Below are 17,145 nucleotides of genomic sequence, written 5' to 3'. Positions count from 1 at the left end.
TCAGCACTGCGGGAAACTGAGGCAGGAGGATCGCAGATTCAAGCTCAGCTGGGCAATTTAGCAACTTAGTGAGAATCTATTTCAATAAAAAATGGCTGGGGGGAGATTCAGCTCAGTGCAAAATCCTTGGCTTCAATACCCAATACCACAAAGAAGGTGGAGGAATTTTGCAGTTCTTATGGGGAAGAGGACATTGTGTACAGGTGGTGATAAACTCTATTGAAGGAAGCTATAACCTTTTGTCCCTAGTTAACCAAACCATCTACCTGGTGGCTAAACCGTCACTCAGAAGTGCTACCCTATCTCTTTTTAGTAGCCCTTACAGTTCCTTTCATTTTATGATCAAGCTTTTACAGGAACAGCGTGGAAGGGGTGGGTGTATAAAGAACAAAACAGTACTACAAATTCTTCATTTCCTTACAGGATAGCACATACCCTTCTGACTATCTGCAGACGACAAAGCAATCTAGTCTGGTGGTAGGAGGGCCCAGAGAATTCAAATGACCCTCTTCTCAGCAATTTTCAGCCTTTTTCTAGCCTAAAGGCTTGAAGCTAGATCGATGCTTGAGGATAGATCTATAAACACAGGGATGCTAAAAAACGTGGCTGAGAAGGTAAGTCTAGACCCTAAAGTAGGCCTAGGGAAAATAGAATTGAAGAAGTGTTTGAACCTTGGGAAAAGGGTATGGGTAAATCTGCTTATAATTCATCTTGACTTTACCTTTAGATATCTGAACTTCCTTCAAATGAGTATGTAGCATGAACAGAAACTGTTCCTGACTATCCAGTGTTCATCAAAAATGAACAATCAAAATCAAAGAGCAGCTCTGGGGTATGGGAGGAGTTAGGGTCTGGCCCTGCCCTAGACCTCTCCGTGTCCAATTTCTCTGTGTCAGCTGTGCTGTTCAGCTGTCCACTTTCCTCCAGCCCTGTCATTTCAGCTCTGACACCTAGCTGAGAGTTTAAGGCCTACAGTACGTCTGGGTGGCTGGTGTGAGTACGAAGGGTACTGCCAGGGGCTCAGCCCCCAAGGAAGAAGACCAATCTTCCCCCAATACAATCATCAAAGCCTCACGCCCTCCTTTCTCTTTCCACAGACTGTGGACTGATTTAGGGAATCTTAAATGTAAGTTGCCTCTTCATCATCCTTCCATTTCCAGGACTGCACCCCAGCTTTCCTAATACATAATCTCTTCAGCTTCTTCATTTTGCTCCTTGTCTGTGAGTAGTGTGGGTTTTTGAAGTGAAATTGTTTTTGTACTCCTGGATGAGCTAGGATTGGAGGTGGGGGTGGAGTCCAGAGAACAGAACAGTAAGAGAAGGAAAGGCTCATATTACTCTGAAAATAGCTGAGGCCTGAGGCAAGATGGGACAGAACTAGGCACAGGTACCTGGGCCACAGGAAAAAGAAGAGCAAAATCTCCCATCTATCTCTCCGTGCATGCTCTCGAGGACACATAAAACCTTAGAATAGGGAATGTGGGAAGATTTGCATCATGTCTTTATTGCCTGTGAGTACCTCTAGAGAAATCCCTAACCTGGGCATCCTGAGGTCACTGTTAAGGCTGTAAACTCTGGGGCTGCCCCTGAGGGATAAAAGGATGAGTATCCATTTGAGAAACTGGTTGAGAAGTTCGTCAATCTCTTGGGCTGTCTTCTGGGCCTTCATGGAATCCATGGAATGGTAGAACTGTTTACAATCCCTGCCTACCAAAGGATCTCGCTTTAACAAAATTTCTTATGTAGTCTTCCATTGAAAGACTTACCATACTGCAAGAGATAAGAGTAAGGGAGGGAAGAAGAGTAATCGGGGATTAGATTTCACAATGGAGTCCAATCCCTTACAGGATGACAGAAAAGGAGGTGTTGGAGTCTTCTAAACCCTCCCTGCCAGCAGAGGCTTCGCAAAGTGGGGTGAGTCTGGGCCTGTGATCACAGGGTGCAGGGTGAGGAGACAGATTCTAAGAGAAGTGCTTGAATTGATCCCACTTGTGTATGCCTCACTGTTAGCCAATACCTGCAGCCTCTAGTCCCCTATAATCCTGGGGTACATTGTTTACTCCAGCTAGAGAAATGTGTTAGCTTTAGTTCTACCTATTTTAGGAATGGTCACAGTCCTTCTAACAATGGGTTTCCCTTCCTCCTCCCTCAGCTACAGCGACTAAAGCAGTTGTTCAGGAAGGGATCTCCAGACACAAAAGAGATGGAACTTCCCCCAGAGCCCCAGGCCAATGGTGAGGCAGTAGGAGCTGGGGGTGGGCCCATCTACTATATTTATGAGGAAGAAGAAGAGGAGGAGGAAGAGGAGGAGCCACCCCCAGAACCTCCTAAGCTTGTCAATGACAAACCCCACAAATTCAAAGATCATTTCTTCAAGAAGCCAAAGTTCTGTGATGTCTGTGCCCGGATGATTGTGCGTGAGTCCTAAAGGGAAGTGGAGAGTATGATGTTGAAGTAGCGGGGCAGGGGAGTTGGGCTTAGGAGAGGAATGTTTGTAGCAGACAGATGGGCAAGATTCAGCTTATGAAAACACTTTTTCATTGAGAGTGCACAGTCCTGGGAAAGAGAAGCTCAGACCTAGTATATCTGCAGAAATGCAAAGGGTAGAAGAACATCAGAACCTTACCCAGTTATTCTCCCCCTTCCAAGTCAATAACAAATTTGGACTCCGCTGTAAGAACTGCAAAACCAACATTCATGAACACTGTCAGTCCTATGTGGAGATGCAAAGATGCTTCGGCAAGATCGTGAGTAATCTGTAGGAGCAAGAAAGTTGATGGGAGGGCATATGTTGCCAGCTGCCCCCTTGCCTATCTCTCAGGTGATCCTGTACATTTCCCTGCTCTTTCTCAATCTCTCTTACTCGGAATGGGTTAGCACTCATGCATGAAGTGGGGTGCTGGGCCCTACCATGTTATCTCTAATGCTTCTGCTATCCTATCCTACAGCCACCTGGTTTTCATCGGGCCTATAGCTCCCCACTGTACAGCAACCAGCAGTATGCTTGTGTCAAAGATCTCTGTAAGTGCCCCATATGTAAGTGCCTGAGGGAGTGGGCAAGCCTCAGAGATGTCTGGCTTTAGAAACCAAATTGTGAAGCAGAAACTCTTTGTTTTCCATAGGTTTTCCTCAGTCTAATATTTTTGTAGCCATTTTGGATGGCTATTATTTTGGATGTTAATATTCCCGTTTTATGGCTGAGGGGAATAAACTTTAACTGGAGCTACATATAGCTAACAGAAGATGGAGCCAAGACTGAAACCTTAATCAGCTAGCTTCAAAATCTGTTTTCCACATGCAAAACCATTTGTAAGCAAGAACAAGGATTTTAAAGTGTTTTTATGCTTGTTACAGACACTTGACAGACTCAGGGGCAGACCAAGGATGTAGACATCATGGGCAAGTTCCTAACTTGGCAACCTGTAAAACTGTATTCATTGACAATTTGTTCAAATCAACATTTATATGGAGAGGCTAACTTTGTGAGGAACATGAGTGGAAAGAATCCGCTGGTGATAGCTCCCCAGCTTGCACAAGCAACTCAGCAAAACAGAAGCCAGCAGTTAAGAGACCATTCTCCTTAGAATAGTGATTCCTAGCCTCTCCCGAACCCTTAAAAAACTTACCAAGGTTGACAACACATATAATAGTCAGCCTAGGAGTTCTAGTAAATATCACATGGTGTTTTTGTTTGTTTTGTTTTTTAATGAGAGCTATAGTGGTGCTTTTAAAGCCCTTTGAGGTCGGTAAGATAGGTATTACCCAGCACACTTTTCCCTAGTCCTTCCCTCATCCCCACCCTACCCATACGCACACACTTCTGAGTATCTACCTTTCCCTTCTTGAGGTCTCTTTCCTTCTGTCTTCTCTCTGTAATATAAGTAATATCTTGTTTTTCCCATTCCACTAGCTGCTGCCAATCGAAATGACCCTGTGTTTGAAACCCTGCGCACTGGGGTGATCATGGCAAACAAGGAACGGAAGAAGGGACAGGCAGATAAGAAAAATGTGAGCACTATATATCAACACTGAGCCCCACCCAGGAATTCTATGGGACAGGTTATTTCTCCTTCGAAAAACTGACAGGTGGTGTGGATCTTCTTCCCAAAAAAAAAGTGCATAACCCAACAGGCTTATTTTTGCATGCAATTTTAGAGGGCTCTTTCTACCTACTGTAGCTCACCATGGGTCTCAGTTTAAGAACAGCTGCCCTGGGGCTGAGGATTTAGCTCAGCGGCATAAGGGCCTGCCTTGCAAGCAGGCAGTCATGAGTTCGATCCCTGGTACCGGAAAAAAAAAGAACAACTGCCCTTGATTTCCTTCTGAAATTGTCAAGTAACCACCATATAAAGGTGGGCCTTAGGCCTTCAACATTGCTGGATGAGACAGGCAAGAGTTGTGTTTTGGATTTGGAGGAAAGAATTTGACATGCCAAATAATGAGAATCCTAGAACCATGCCGTGGTTCATGAAGATCATTTAGTCTGACACAAACATCTTATAGATAAGGAAACTGAGGCATATTGCCATTGCCCAACCTCATTTCCTTTTATAATAGTTACTGGTTGGTAATGCCAGTTCAGGTCAGTTTAACAAAGAATTGATGTTTTTCTGGACAACTAGATGAAAAGCCAACTAGATGGTTATAGTTAAATCATTTCGTAAAATTAAGTGATTGTCAAAAAGACAAAATGAAAAAGACAAAAAAAAAAAATTAAGTGATTGTCGTAACCAGAGTCTTGATCTTTTAGGAGCATCTGATTTCTGATGCCTTATAACAGGATTTGATTCATGGTGCTAATCTATGGCCTTTTTTCTCACTGATACAAATGAAGATATAAATAGTATATTCAGAGCCAGGCATAGTGGCTCACACTTATAATTCTAGCATCTGAGAGACAGAGGCAGGAAGAGTACACTGGGCTTTAAAAAATGTGATGGTGGTATTTACTAAAACTCCTAAGCAGGGTATTACATGTATTAGAAAATAAGCTTGGCAAGTTTTTTAGGGTTTGGGGGCTACTTGGAATCACTGTTCTAAGGAGAATTATCCCTAAATTGCTGCCTGTTGTTCTCCTGAATTGCAGGTGTAAGCTGAAGTGCTACCACTCCTGGGAAAGCTAGGAGGGAAAACTTTTTTTAAAAATTAGATTTTATTGGTACATTTTAGGCATACATAACAATCACATTCATCATATAGAATTTGTATCTTTACATGGCTTGTTGTTTTTTTCCTCCCATTCCTCTACCCTAGGAGGGAAAACTTATACACTGAATATTTTAAAATCTTAAAAAACTAGAAAAAAAAAAAGAGCCACAACCAATCATTTGAAATTTTATAAAGAAAAATGTACTTACCAGTTTTTGGATTAAAAAACTCGCCAGATGCCCCGGTACCGATAAAAAGGAAAGAAGACAAAAAAAAAAAAAAAAAATCACCAGATGTGTTGGCACACATTTGGAATCTCAGCTACCCAAGAGGCTGAAGCAGGAGGCTGAGCCTACCCTGGACAATCTACTAAGATTCTTATCTCAAAATAAAATTTAAACCAGGATGGTAGTGCATTCCTATAATCCCAGCATTTGGGAGGCTGAGGCAGTAGGTTCCCCATGAGTTTAAGGCCAGCCTAGACCTCATAGTGAGACTCTACTTCAAAAAGTAAATCAATAAAATAAAATTTTAAAAGGATTAGGGGTGATACTCAGTGGTAGGCTAATTGTCTAGCATTTGCCAGCAAATCTAGGGCCAGCCTGGAGTACATAGCAAGTCTCAAAAAAGTTAAAAAAATAAAAAGAACCTGGAATCTGGAATCTGGATCATGAGTGGGACTTGAAGGGACTAGAAAACATTGGGGTGGAGTGGGGGTGTTTGATTTTGTTTTTGTTTTTGTTTTTTGTCTTTTTCCTTTTTACCAGTTCCGGGGATTGAACTCACGACTACCTGCTTTCAAGGCAGACGCTTATGCTGCTGAGCTAAACCCCCAGCCCCTTGATTTTGTTTTTTGAAGCAGTCTTGTTTTGTTGTGCAGACTGGCCTTGAACTCAGTATGTACTCTATGCTGCCCTCTTAACTTGTGGCAATTCTCCTGCCTCAGCCTCCTGGGTGCTGGGATTACAGGCATGTGCCACCACACCCAGTGGAACTAAAAATAATTAGAAAAGCCAGAAAAGATATGTCAGCTATCCTCAGATATTTAGAAGGGCCATATCTGTTACACATTTATAGCTCCAGAGAGCAAATCTAAACGAATAATTAGATTATAGGGAGACTAACATAGGCTTCATATAAGGAATTACTCCCAAATTGCATAGGGTTACTTTTTCTTTGTGCTGCTGGAGATCAGACACAGCCTTGCATATGCTAGGCAAGCACTACCACTGAGCTAATCCTCAACTCTGTGGGGTTGCTCTGTAAGGTAGTAAACTTCCTGTCATCATTACATCCAAGCATATGGGTAACCTGCCAGCATATTTCAGAGGAGGTCTCTGTATTAGGATTAAATATTTTCCCCAAGTCTCCTTGCAACCTGAGATCCTATTATTCTGCAGTTCTCTGGCCTGACTATAGAAAGCCAGGACAAGCATGGGTTCCCAAGGTAATATTTCCCTAACTCTAATTCCCCTTCTAGTCTCTAGCAGCCATGATGGAGGAGGAGCCAGAGTCAGCCAAGCCAGAGGAAGGCAAAGCCCAGGATGGTGAGTGTCACCCACCTCCATCCATAGAGATGAGGTTATGTCAGGAGCTCAGCTGTGGCAGAGGGGATGGAGAGGTAAAGGGTAACCCAGATTTGGTGATGCAGGAGCCCCTCCAATACAAGGACAAAAGAATGAAGGCTGCAGGAAGCAGGTCAATTTTTCCATGTTTCCCATCCCAGGAAACCCTGAAGGGAACAAGAAGGCTGAAAAGAAGACCCCTGATGACAAAGTGAGAATCCTCCCCAACCAGGTTTGATGCCACTGACCACCTCAACCAAAGTTCCCGTCCCACTCTACTGCCCTCTCCTTCAATTCACACACACCCAGCACCCTCCTGTCGGCTCAGGAACCCAGAAGAGAGTTGGGATATTGTAGAGCCTCAAAGAGGCCCTCCATGTGGGGAGGGGAATGCTGAAACTCATCACTCACTCTCACCCCCAGCACAAGCAACCTGGCTTCCAGCAGTCTCATTATTTTGTGGCTCTCTATCGGTTCAAAGCCCTGGAGAAGGACGATCTGGATTTCCCGTGAGAGGCCTTTACAGCAGGGGAGGGAAGTATGGGGGAGCGAAGAGGGAAGAGCTGGGCTTCCTATTGGAAGGAGAAAGGGTGAACTCCATGCTTGGAGCCTGTGGGGCTGGACCTGGGGCCCAGCCAGGAACTATTATGTGACTGAGAACCCTCCCCTCCTCTCTCAGGCCAGGAGAAAAGATCACAGTCATTGATGATTCCAATGAGGAGTGGTGGCGGGTAAGAGGAATGCCTGGGGCTAGGGCCGGTTATGAGTTGAGTCTAGAACCTGAGAGAAATTGATTCTCCCTACTTCTCTAGGGGAAGATTGGGGAGAAGGTTGGATTTTTCCCACCAAACTTCATCATTCGGGTCCGGGCTGGAGAACGGGTGCACCGTGTAACAAGATCCTTCGTGGGGAATCGTGAAATAGGGCAGATCACTCTCAAGAAGGACCAGGTAGCTGTAGTGCACCCACCCAAACAGACCCAGGCCTCACTGCTCTTCAGCCAGCCATACTGCTTGGCTTACTTACTTAAACCATTAACGAGAATAGGGCAAGCCTGTGTAACCTCAGTTTCTTGTGTTCTGACTTTCCCCTGATTCCTTTCCTACTCCTTAATCTTTTAACCTTAGATCAGTGGTAGCAAGCCTATTGCACACGTGCTGCAGCAGGCACATAGAGACTTGTGGACATGAGAGCCAAATCACCCCAGCAGCCGAGCATCGGGAAAGTTGTTTTTTCTAAAGTAAAATCTAAGCATTCAGTTTTAATTGCAGCATTAGCACTTTGCAATAAATAGGTGGGTTTTGGGTTGCAGTTTGGGTACTTGATCTCTAAAAGGTTTGCCATCTCTGCCCTAGATCGTGGTGCAGAAAGGAGATGAAGCTGGCGGCTACGTCAAAGTCTACACCGGCCGCAAGGTGGGGCTGTTCCCCACCGACTTCCTGGAGGAGATTTAGGTGTGCGAGTAACCTGCAGGCAGGAGACACCCATCCCCATTCTGGGCAGGCCCAGTGTAGGTTGGGGAGGAAAGGGGCGAAAGCAACTAGACTGCTGCTTGGGGAAGGCCTGCCAAAGCAAGACGGAGTTTCTGGGAAGGGACTGGTTCCCGCCTCCTCCGGGCCTAGGGCCTCGGTTACCTGGTGCCCAGAGCAGCCTTCACCTGCAACCCCTCGAGCACAGCCTGCAATAGCTGGAAAATAAATGCTTCTCCAGCAAGAGGCACCGACGGTTGTCTCGGGGACAAACTGTCGAATGTTGCAAATTTATTAAAGTTTTGACAAAAATATTAAACTTTGTTATTTCACTGGGGACCAAAAGAAAGCTTTGCAGGGGAGTGAAGAATGCTTTCCAGCTGTCCCACCTTACTATTATCGGGTAACCCACCTGGCTAGACCACTGCAAGCAGAGAAGAACAACGAACCGGACTGGAGTCGCCACCCAGCTGCCCCTGTGCCTGGTGTGCCTGGGAGCAAGGATCTAGTAACAGAGTAGATCCCTCTAGCTCTTGCTGGCTATTTAGCGGCCCACTGACCCTTTCGTTTCAGAACTTGGCTCAGCGCCGAGCTGGGCCGCCAGGGGGCGGTGCAAGATCTCAGTTGGAGATCGAGGAACGGGCAGGGGCGGGAGGAGAGTGGATAAGGGAAGAGAACTAGAGACACCAAGCCCGAGACCCTAGGCCTAGGAGGGGGGTGGGGTGCGTGCCATCTCCATGGCAACACTTCCTCAAGGCCTCGGGGAACAGAGCTATCGAGGCCGGGGGGCGGGAGTTAGTCCCTCCAGCGCGGCCCCTGCCCCAGCCCTTTCCGACAGGTACCCAGTGAGAGGACGCTGGGCCGACTGTTAACCGGCTCTGGTGGGGAGGCCCCCTGCGGTGCATCGTATGCAAATGTTGTTATTTGCATATGCGAATATGCAAATACGCCGGCCCTGGTCAGGGCAGCAGGTGGCGAGGAGAGAGAAGGTATGGGGAAACGAGCAGAAGGAGACGAGGAGTTTGGGGACCTGGGAACAGACCAGTGAGAGACAGTCTGGGGTGGTTGCTGGAGTGGGGCAGGCAGAGGGTCTTGAGCTTGATAATGGGTGGGGGAGGGTCAGCCTGGCCAGCTAGAGCTCCTATTCCTGCCTCCCCGTTGTCTACCAGGACTGAGGTTGGCATCGCCTAGCAAGGTTGGCAGCAGGAGCCCGGGCACCATCTGCTGCTGGCGGGGGAGGGCAGAGGCTCAGCTGGGCTAGGGAAGAGGAGGGCCCCGGGACAGGCGCGCTCCCCCACCCCTTTCTTACCGAAGGCCGAGATGTGAAGAGGGGGTAGGGAAGCACACAAGATTACTCGCGGCAGAACCCGGTTCAGTTTCTTGTTCCCTTTGCCCTTGACTGTCCCAAATGCCTGGGGGCATTCTCGGGTTCATACAGGAAGATTCAGGTAGCTCTCCTTTAATCACGATCATGGACACATGCACACATTCCAGTCATGAAAGTCAACATAGTTTTGGCCCCCATTTTTCTTCTGAATCACCTACCTTGAAGGTATGCAAGGAGGGACAGCTGAGGGCTTGGACTGTTCCTATTCATCAAATGATCTGAAGAACTCAAAACTGGAGTCCCTTCCCCAAGATCTTGGAGACCCTCCCCAAACACAATGCTGAAATAAAGCCAATTTACTGGCTCATTGGGTGGCGACGCTGGTGTGGGGGTGTCGAGGAGCGGGGAGAGCGGCTGTTCTTCCCCTACACTGGGGGGGGGGATGCCCCCTCCCTAGCCTTACCCAGCCAGCAGCTGTCCCTAATTAGAGTGGAGGTTTAATTGGATTTATCAGCAGTTAATAGGAAATTAAGCAAAAGGCCCAAGAGAAGAGGGGCGGGAGGAACGGGGAGACAGGCTGTGCTGAGCTCAAAGGAGGGGTGCTAGGGCTCCAGCTGTGGGAACACAGGACACAGTGTCATGATGGAGCCCCCTGGTCATGCCCTTTCTCTCAGTACTCTTCAAACTAGTGGAGCCCTGGCTTTTAGACTGGGAAGCAAATCCCAGGAGACAGCTGCAGGCATGACAGCAGCCATATTTGAGTCCCCCACTGCCTCCCACTCCCACAAGCAGCCGCCTGGGTGATGGATGATGCAGCTGCACACCACAAAGGTCATAAGTCTAGGCCAAGGAGCAGACTGAATTGAAAATAGATCAGAGAAAAGGCTGGGGTACTAGGGTCCAGGACTCAACTTGCATCCCACTCCTCCAAAGTCTACTCCATTATTAAAAAAAAAAAATTTGTGATGTGGTGGCCAATGCCTGTCATCCCCCTACCTCCCTCCCCCTTGGGAGGCTGGAACAGGAGAAGGGAGAGTTTGAGGCCAGCCTTGCCACACTAGGAGACTATCTCAAAAGGAGGAGGGGGAAGCTCCTTGAAGTCCAAAGACTGAGCAGCATGGAAAATGAGGTGGGATATGGAACTATCCTTTCTTCAACTCTTATCTTGCAAGCCAGTTTAATATTCTGAGAATTTCTCAGCAACCAGTGCCACCAATGTGCCACCCCTTTGGCTCCTTCTCTCCCAAAAAGCTCAAGCTGGGGCCCCCAGCAACCCTGGAATTGTAGCCCCAGCGTCGCAAGGTCCACACCACTGCAGAAGGGAAGGGAGCCTGCAGGCAGTCAAGGGAGACCTCAGGCCTGAGTCCACAGCCCCAGGCGCTTCCGCCACTGCCTCCTCCTTGTTATACTGCTAGGTTAACAAGGCTTACTCAGAGAGTCTTGGTGACCTCTCAGCCACCTCCACCTGGGGGGTGGGCACAGATAGCAGATCCTGCATGAGTGGAAAGCCTGAGATGAATGTGTCTAGTGGGGATCTATACCCCTGATTTGTGATGGGTTTGTGCATTGGGAGTGTGAGATGTACTGAACCCCAGGCGTAGTTTATGCCTTTTCTATTACTATATATCTGTGCCCCTGAACCTATTCGTATTGTGGAGTTTGTCCACTTGCCACCCACACTGATCTCCGCAATTTCTGTCGAAACCTCAGGATGTCTAGGTGTCTGGATGTTCTTGCTGCTTTGGCATGTGTCTGTGCTCTGGTCACGCCTGGGTGTGCCCCATTCAGGCATCTCCAAGTATCTGTCTCCAGGAGAGCTGCTTGTGTGTGTGTGTGTGTGTGTGTGTGTGTGTGTGTGTGTGTAGCTCTGGCGTCTCCACCAGCAGGTGTGTATCTTGGTGACAGTGCGTGGGTGTGTGCCTGGGTGTGAGCCACACAGTGGCGTGTACCCGAATGACAGTGTGGCACGCACCCATGTGTGTGCATCTCAGTGTGTGTGCAGTCTCGGTGTGTGTGTGAGTGTGCGCGTGCTCTTGCTTTCGTTAGCATGCTCGAGTGGGAGTGTCTGGGTGAGTCTCCCGCCCCCCTCCCCAATTTCTATTCCTCTCTCCTCTCCTGGCCGGCTCAGCTCCACCGTCCGCATCCTCTCCATCCATTATTGAAGAAACAGCCGCGTCTGCTCCAATCACATCAACACCCCTACCTGCTTCCAGTTCCTCTCGCCCCATGGCCCCTTCTGTGCTGGAGAGTGGGAAAGCCCGGGCTCAGCTGGGGTGCCAGGCGGGAGAGGACTCATGACCCCCGTGCCCCAAACTGGGCCAGGCACTGGGACCCTGGGGTCCCTGGTGGAGAGCATTTTGCATAAACAGATGGCACGGGTGTCTTTGTCTCTTTCGTTTGCTCGCTTGCGCACTTGCACTGCTTCGAGGCTCCCAGCTCTGCTTCAGTCTGGCTGATGCAATCATGATCATCTCACAGAGCCTCGGGACCTGGAGCCCTTAATAGTGGCGGAGGGGGTCAGAGGCCCTGGGGCTCCTGAGCAGATGCTGGGCACTGTGCTTCCCTCCCTCCAGGTGTCCCACTCATAGCCCACAGCTGAGGCAGCGGTAAGACTGAGGCTGTGCTGAGAAGATGGACATGTGGAGGTGACCAGGAAGTGGACCTTGAGCAGTACCACAAGGTGTCCTTAGGCGGTCCAGTTGGGCTGGTGCAGCCCCCAGGGGCAGCAAGTCAAAATAGGAATAGAGCTGAAGAATGAGGGGGTAAGCAGTAGGGGAGACAGAGAAAGGAGTTTCCAAAGACAGGCAGGGAGGCAGAGATGGAAAGATAGAAACAGATACTGGACAAAGCAAAGTAGAGACAGCAGAAGAGAGACAGATGCAGCCAGAATACAATGTAGGCATACTTTAAAAAGACAGAGCCTGAAGAAGAGGCAAAAAAGGGGCAGTCAAAGGCAAAGGCAGGCCAGGTCAAAGGGCAGAGTGCAGTCTCCGGACCTACAGCCTCAAAGCGGGATGGAGCTGCCGAAGGCATCGGAGGCCAGCCTGGAGAGAGGGACCAGCCTGAACCTGAGGTGATGCTGACAGCTGTCAAGGCGGAATTTTCTGCGTCGCCTCTTCACCTTCTGGCCCCACCTCACAACTGACGAATGGAGACTGAGGGACCCCATTGCCTCAGTGGCGGGAGTAGCCAGAGTGGCCAGGCAGGAGGGAATCTCCATGCCAGGCGCAGACTTCCCTGAAAGAACGCTGGGAGTATAGGGCCGACGCCTCCCCGAAAGGGGGAGCCCAAGGCCTCTTCCCGAGTTTAGGAGCCGCTCGGCCTCCAGGGGGCACCCATGCCCATGGCCTTTGTGGCCACCGCTTGCCTCCTTGACAAGTCCAGCTGCATTTGGCTGCGACGCCACATCCAGCGTTAGAATCCTGGTACGGTTTAGATTTCACAGTGTAGTCTCGGCGGGAGCCCCGGCCGCGCAGAATCCGTTAACCCACTGGACCCACCTCACACCTGAAGAATGGTCCTAATCGTTATGGTAGGAAAGTCCAAAGAAGGGAGAAATGGGATCCGGAACCCAATGAGTTCTACATTCCAGCTGGACCTCAGGGCCCAAGATCTAGGGATGGGAAGGGAACTTAGAAGGTCAAAAACTTGGGCCAGAAGGTAGTAAAGGGTCAAGGAATCGTTGGGAAGAAACAGAAAAATATAACTTTGGAGCTCAGAGAGCAGGCCCAGGGAAGGAAGAGTAGTAGTTCTGCGACAGAAGCAGGATGGAGGATCTGGGTGGGCCAGGTGCAGTTCACTAGAACGCAGAAGAAGGGAGGAAGAAGTGACAAGCAACCCAGAGCCAAAGGGCGTGGCCCCAGGGCCAGGCCTCCCTCCCTGCCCTGTTTCCACAGCTGTGCCACAGAGTACCAGATGTGCAGCCCAGCTGGGCGCCTGCTCAAGCTTCGAGCTCTGGGACTGATTTTAAGTACCAGAGATTGGAGGGCTGGGGGCACGGCGACAGGACACCCCCTCCAAGGCCCAGCTTGGATGTGCAGGCGCTCAGGCAGGGCTCTGCGCTGCTTGAAGCTCTGACATCCTGTCAGCCCTCCTCCTCCACCGCCCCACACACACATCGCAGTGAGTCTCTGTCTCTTTGTTCTCACTGTGTCTCTGACACTTTATCTCATTATCCGCCTAAAGGAGGCGGAGAGCTGGGGACCCCGCAGCCTAATTACAGCCAGCTTGTCAGCATAAGGGGTGGGGGAGGTAACAGGGTGCGAGAAAAGGAGGGGGCCCATAGGAGTGGCCTTCTCCCTCCCTGTGCCCCCAGGGGCCCAGCAGTGGGTGCCTAGCTCACCCCTGCTGCCCATACAGTGGGCTCTGGCAGATCCAGGGCAGAGATGGGAGGGGTGGTGAATATTAGCATGGGAGAGGAGACAAGGGCTGGGCTCCTGCATCTCCAAGACCCCAAATCCCCAGACAAGAGTAGGGAGCCTTCCCACCCTGGCAGGCCAGCATATACCTGAACTGGCTGAGGAACCAAGTAATAGCTCCTCAGTTGTGTCTCTGCGTGTTCTTCCTACCTCAGCATCTTTTCTATCTTTGACTATTCCTTCATTCCATTCTCTTCCCTGGTTCCACAGCCAGAGTGGGCCCTCCAAGGCAGACCCCCACGTTTACTACCACTTCAAGCAGGAAAGCACTTCCAGCCTCTTTCTCCACCAAATGCCCAAAACTCATGTCTCTATCCCGTGTCCTGGTCAGATACATCTGGTTTCTCCAGCCTCAAGTCACTATTCCTTCAGAGCAACCACAATTTGGAGAACCCACCCAAATCCATGGGGGTGCTGGGTATGTTTAGTGAGATCACCTGTCCCTTCCTCCCACCCACCATGGACTCAAAGAACCAGGGTTCTCAGGACCTTGTAGCTCCTGGGTAGTTCCAAGAGTATCGGGAAGAGGCTGCAGTTGCCCTTACTGCCCCAGGCCTTCCTTTGAACACTCCACATACGTGCATTTTGCTAGAGATCTATCTGCTTGCCTGTTCCACATCTGGATTCCCTTTCAGTTAGTCTCTGAATACTTGAGTTCCCTCCCTCAAACACCCAAAACCCTAGATATGATGAAGTCCCATGAGCCAGGGTGCAGGTGTCTGGAGGAGAGTAGGGGTACAGAAATCTCCAGTTTCCGCCAACAATTTATTTGCTTGGGGCCTGGAATTGTCAAAGAAGCAAACTGAGAAGGGTGGGGTGAGTCTGGAGAGGCCTGTGCTGTGCTGGGCTGGGCTGGGCTAGGCTGACCCCTCCCCATTGGGGGGCGGGATCCCAGGAAGAGGGATACAGCAGAGGCACTAGAGAGGACCAGACACTGGGAAGGAGAAATGGCAGGAACCAGCCTCGGAGCCCGTGTCTATCGGCAGATCAAAAAACATCCTGGGGTGAGTTCAGTCTTTCAGTGAGTGGGGCTCTAACTCCTAACTTTTGCTGTCCCACTACCAAGTCCCCAAGTTTCCCCTAGAGTCCTGCCCCCTGTCCAATTCCCCCAAAGTTCCCAATATCCTCAGAGACCCCTCAAGCTATTCCTGCAAGTGTATCATATCCCTGGATCCTAGGATGGATAACTGTCAGAAGCGACCAGGAATGTGGCTATGGGAGGTTCCAGCTCCTCTCTTTCTGAAAGAGGGAAGACTAGAACTTGGGTGGAAGTGGGGCAAGCAAGGAAGCTGGTAAAGAGCAAGTGGGAACTGGACAGAGGGGACTGGCCCTGAAAATACCCTCTGACTTCTCATACAGCTCATTCCAATGATCAGCTTCATCGGCCTTGGCATGGGCAGTGCTGCGCTCTACTTGCTGAGACTTGCCCTGCGCAGTCCTGATGTCTGGTAAAGGCTGGGCTTGGTTTGAAGGCAGGGGTCCTGGTTGGGACAAAGCGAAGGGGAGAGGAAATGGGAGTAGGTGGTCCTAGCAGGGATGCCCAGACTGTGTACCTCTCATAGAACAGCCTGAAGTCTCAGGGCTGGATCTGACTCCTACCCAGGAAGTTTCTGCATTTCCCCTTGGGCCAAACTGGCTGTTCTCTTTTCTGGTGGACTTTGTGGGTTCTGGGGCCTTGAAACCCATACAGCTCCTGTCCTGGTTGCTATGGTAATGTTGCTCTGCCAGCTGCTTCAGGCTTTTGGGTACCTCTTCTCCTTGCAGAAGCATTGGGGTTATGGCTGAGTAAACTATGAGGGGTGCTCTTGGGGCCCCCAGGTAACACCTAAAACATGTTCTGCTGGAGGTTACATAGGGCATAGTGGAAAAAGTAGCAAAAAGAGCTCCTACTCACTATCTTGCTGGAATTTACTGAAATTCCTACCCATCAGGATCCCTGCTGGATTCCCAGGACTCTGCTTTGAGGGGTTAATCTAGGGTGGCAGTGAGAGGAGGGAGTTCCTAGGCTGAATTGTCATTCTGTCACCAAGCTCCACACTGACAATGGTGACAAGCTTCTTGTCTCACTTGTCAGCACCAACTAACATGCCCCCTCCCCATCTGTCTCTAGGAAATGGGACCTCCCCAGAGTAGGAGACAGGGGTGAGGGTACTAGGGTGGGAACAGAGACCCTGCCTGAACTCAGAACCCTTCAGCTGGAGTCCTGGCTTTGACAGGAGATACTAACCCTCCCTTCTCCTCCACAGCTGGGACAGAAAGAACAACCCAGAACCCTGGAATCGCTTGAGCCCCAATGACCAATATAAGGTACAGTCCGATGGTACTGCGTGGCTTCCCCTTCTCATCTCTTGGTTTCCTCTATACTGGGAGTAAAGGGGAGTTTGCAACCTTTTTTTCCTTCTCCTAGTTCCTTGCAGTTTCCACTGATTATAAGAAGCTGAAGAAGGACCGGCCAGACTTCTAAACCAGGCTGGGCTGCTAGTTCGATGAAAACCATGAATTGACTTCTTCCACTGCTCCCTCTCAGACTGCAGGGTGTCAGTCTGAGATCTTGTCTAGCTCTTGCTTACACAGGCCAGGTTCCCACGGAAGAGGGGAGGCAGCTCTACCCTTACCCCCCTCTCTTGATCCCAGCAGCGGAAGCAACTCTGACCCTTGGCCTCAGTCCCATGTGGGGGAAGGGAGTCAGGACAGCCAGCAGCTGCTGGGTCCTTGGCCCCAAAGGCCCAAACCAGCCCCTCTACTCAGTTCCCCTCACTTGCAGGGTGTGGCACAGAATAAGTGTTGAGCGTGGCCTACGTGAGCCAAGAGCAAGCAGGGGCCTCTGAGTGCCAAGTGAGGACGTGGCAGGCCCGTCTGCCTGAACTCTGAGAGTGCCAGGCCTGGGGTGGCGCTGTTCAGGCTTGACTCTGGCTGCCGAGCCTGCCCAGATGGGACACCCATGCCAAGCAGCAGCTCCTCCTATGCCCAAGCCCACTGCCTCCCCCACCCATAGCATAGAGCACCTGGGCCTCCCTGTGTCGCTCCCCACCTCTCCCCTCCCTTGCTCCCCTCAGTCCCCTGGGATCAAACAGAAGCAGCCGTGGGCAAAATACAATTTCATTTAACAAATTGAATTTGCTGCGCCTGCTAATCATGTCTGGTGTCGGCTCTGATCAGAGACAGAGAGAGGAGGCTGCAGCCCCGGGGGTCCTTGTGTTGGTGGTGGGAGGAGAGGG

General features: G+C 50.1%; 2 protein-coding genes across 10 annotated transcripts; both read left to right on the top strand.

Annotated features, from left to right (window-relative positions):
* The first annotated feature begins 637 nt into the window (after positions 1–637).
* On the top strand, positions 638–17,043 carry Stac3 (SH3 and cysteine rich domain 3). Of its 9 annotated transcripts, none has more exons than XM_013159448.3 (15): positions 638–974; positions 1,098–1,126; positions 1,848–1,914; positions 2,153–2,417; positions 2,650–2,747; positions 2,949–3,021; positions 3,911–4,008; positions 6,629–6,695; positions 6,875–6,924; positions 7,137–7,222; positions 7,393–7,444; positions 7,526–7,663; positions 8,069–14,931; positions 16,174–16,234; positions 16,335–17,043. In XM_013159448.3, coding segments are annotated over exons 2-13 (1,095 nt in total). In that variant the 5' UTR covers positions 638–974; positions 1,098–1,124; the 3' UTR covers positions 8,168–14,931; positions 16,174–16,234; positions 16,335–17,043. The 9 variants fall into 9 exon arrangements, with proteins under 9 accessions (XP_013014902.1, XP_013014901.1, XP_013014903.1 ...); XM_013159447.3 differs by having other exon boundaries at positions 638–993; XM_013159449.2 differs by having other exon boundaries at positions 638–993; positions 1,098–1,221.
* Ndufa4l2 (NDUFA4 mitochondrial complex associated like 2) lies at positions 14,806–17,043 on the top strand. The gene is made up of 4 exons (XM_003476159.5): positions 14,806–14,931; positions 15,287–15,375; positions 16,174–16,234; positions 16,335–17,043. The coding sequence occupies exons 1-4, from the start codon at positions 14,875–14,877 to the stop codon at positions 16,389–16,391; spliced, it is 264 nt and encodes an 87-aa protein (XP_003476207.1). The 5' UTR covers positions 14,806–14,874; the 3' UTR covers positions 16,392–17,043.
* Positions 17,044–17,145: the final 102 nt, after the last annotated feature.

This window comes from Cavia porcellus, unplaced genomic scaffold, assembly GCF_034190915.1.
Source record: "Cavia porcellus strain 051 isolate PalLab524CR breed Dunkin Hartley unplaced genomic scaffold, mCavPor4.1 scaffold_8, whole genome shotgun sequence".
Classification (NCBI taxonomy): domain Eukaryota; kingdom Metazoa; phylum Chordata; class Mammalia; order Rodentia; family Caviidae; genus Cavia; species Cavia porcellus.
Note: the sequence above shows the minus strand (reverse complement) of the source record. Positions and strands in the feature narration are given on the sequence as shown.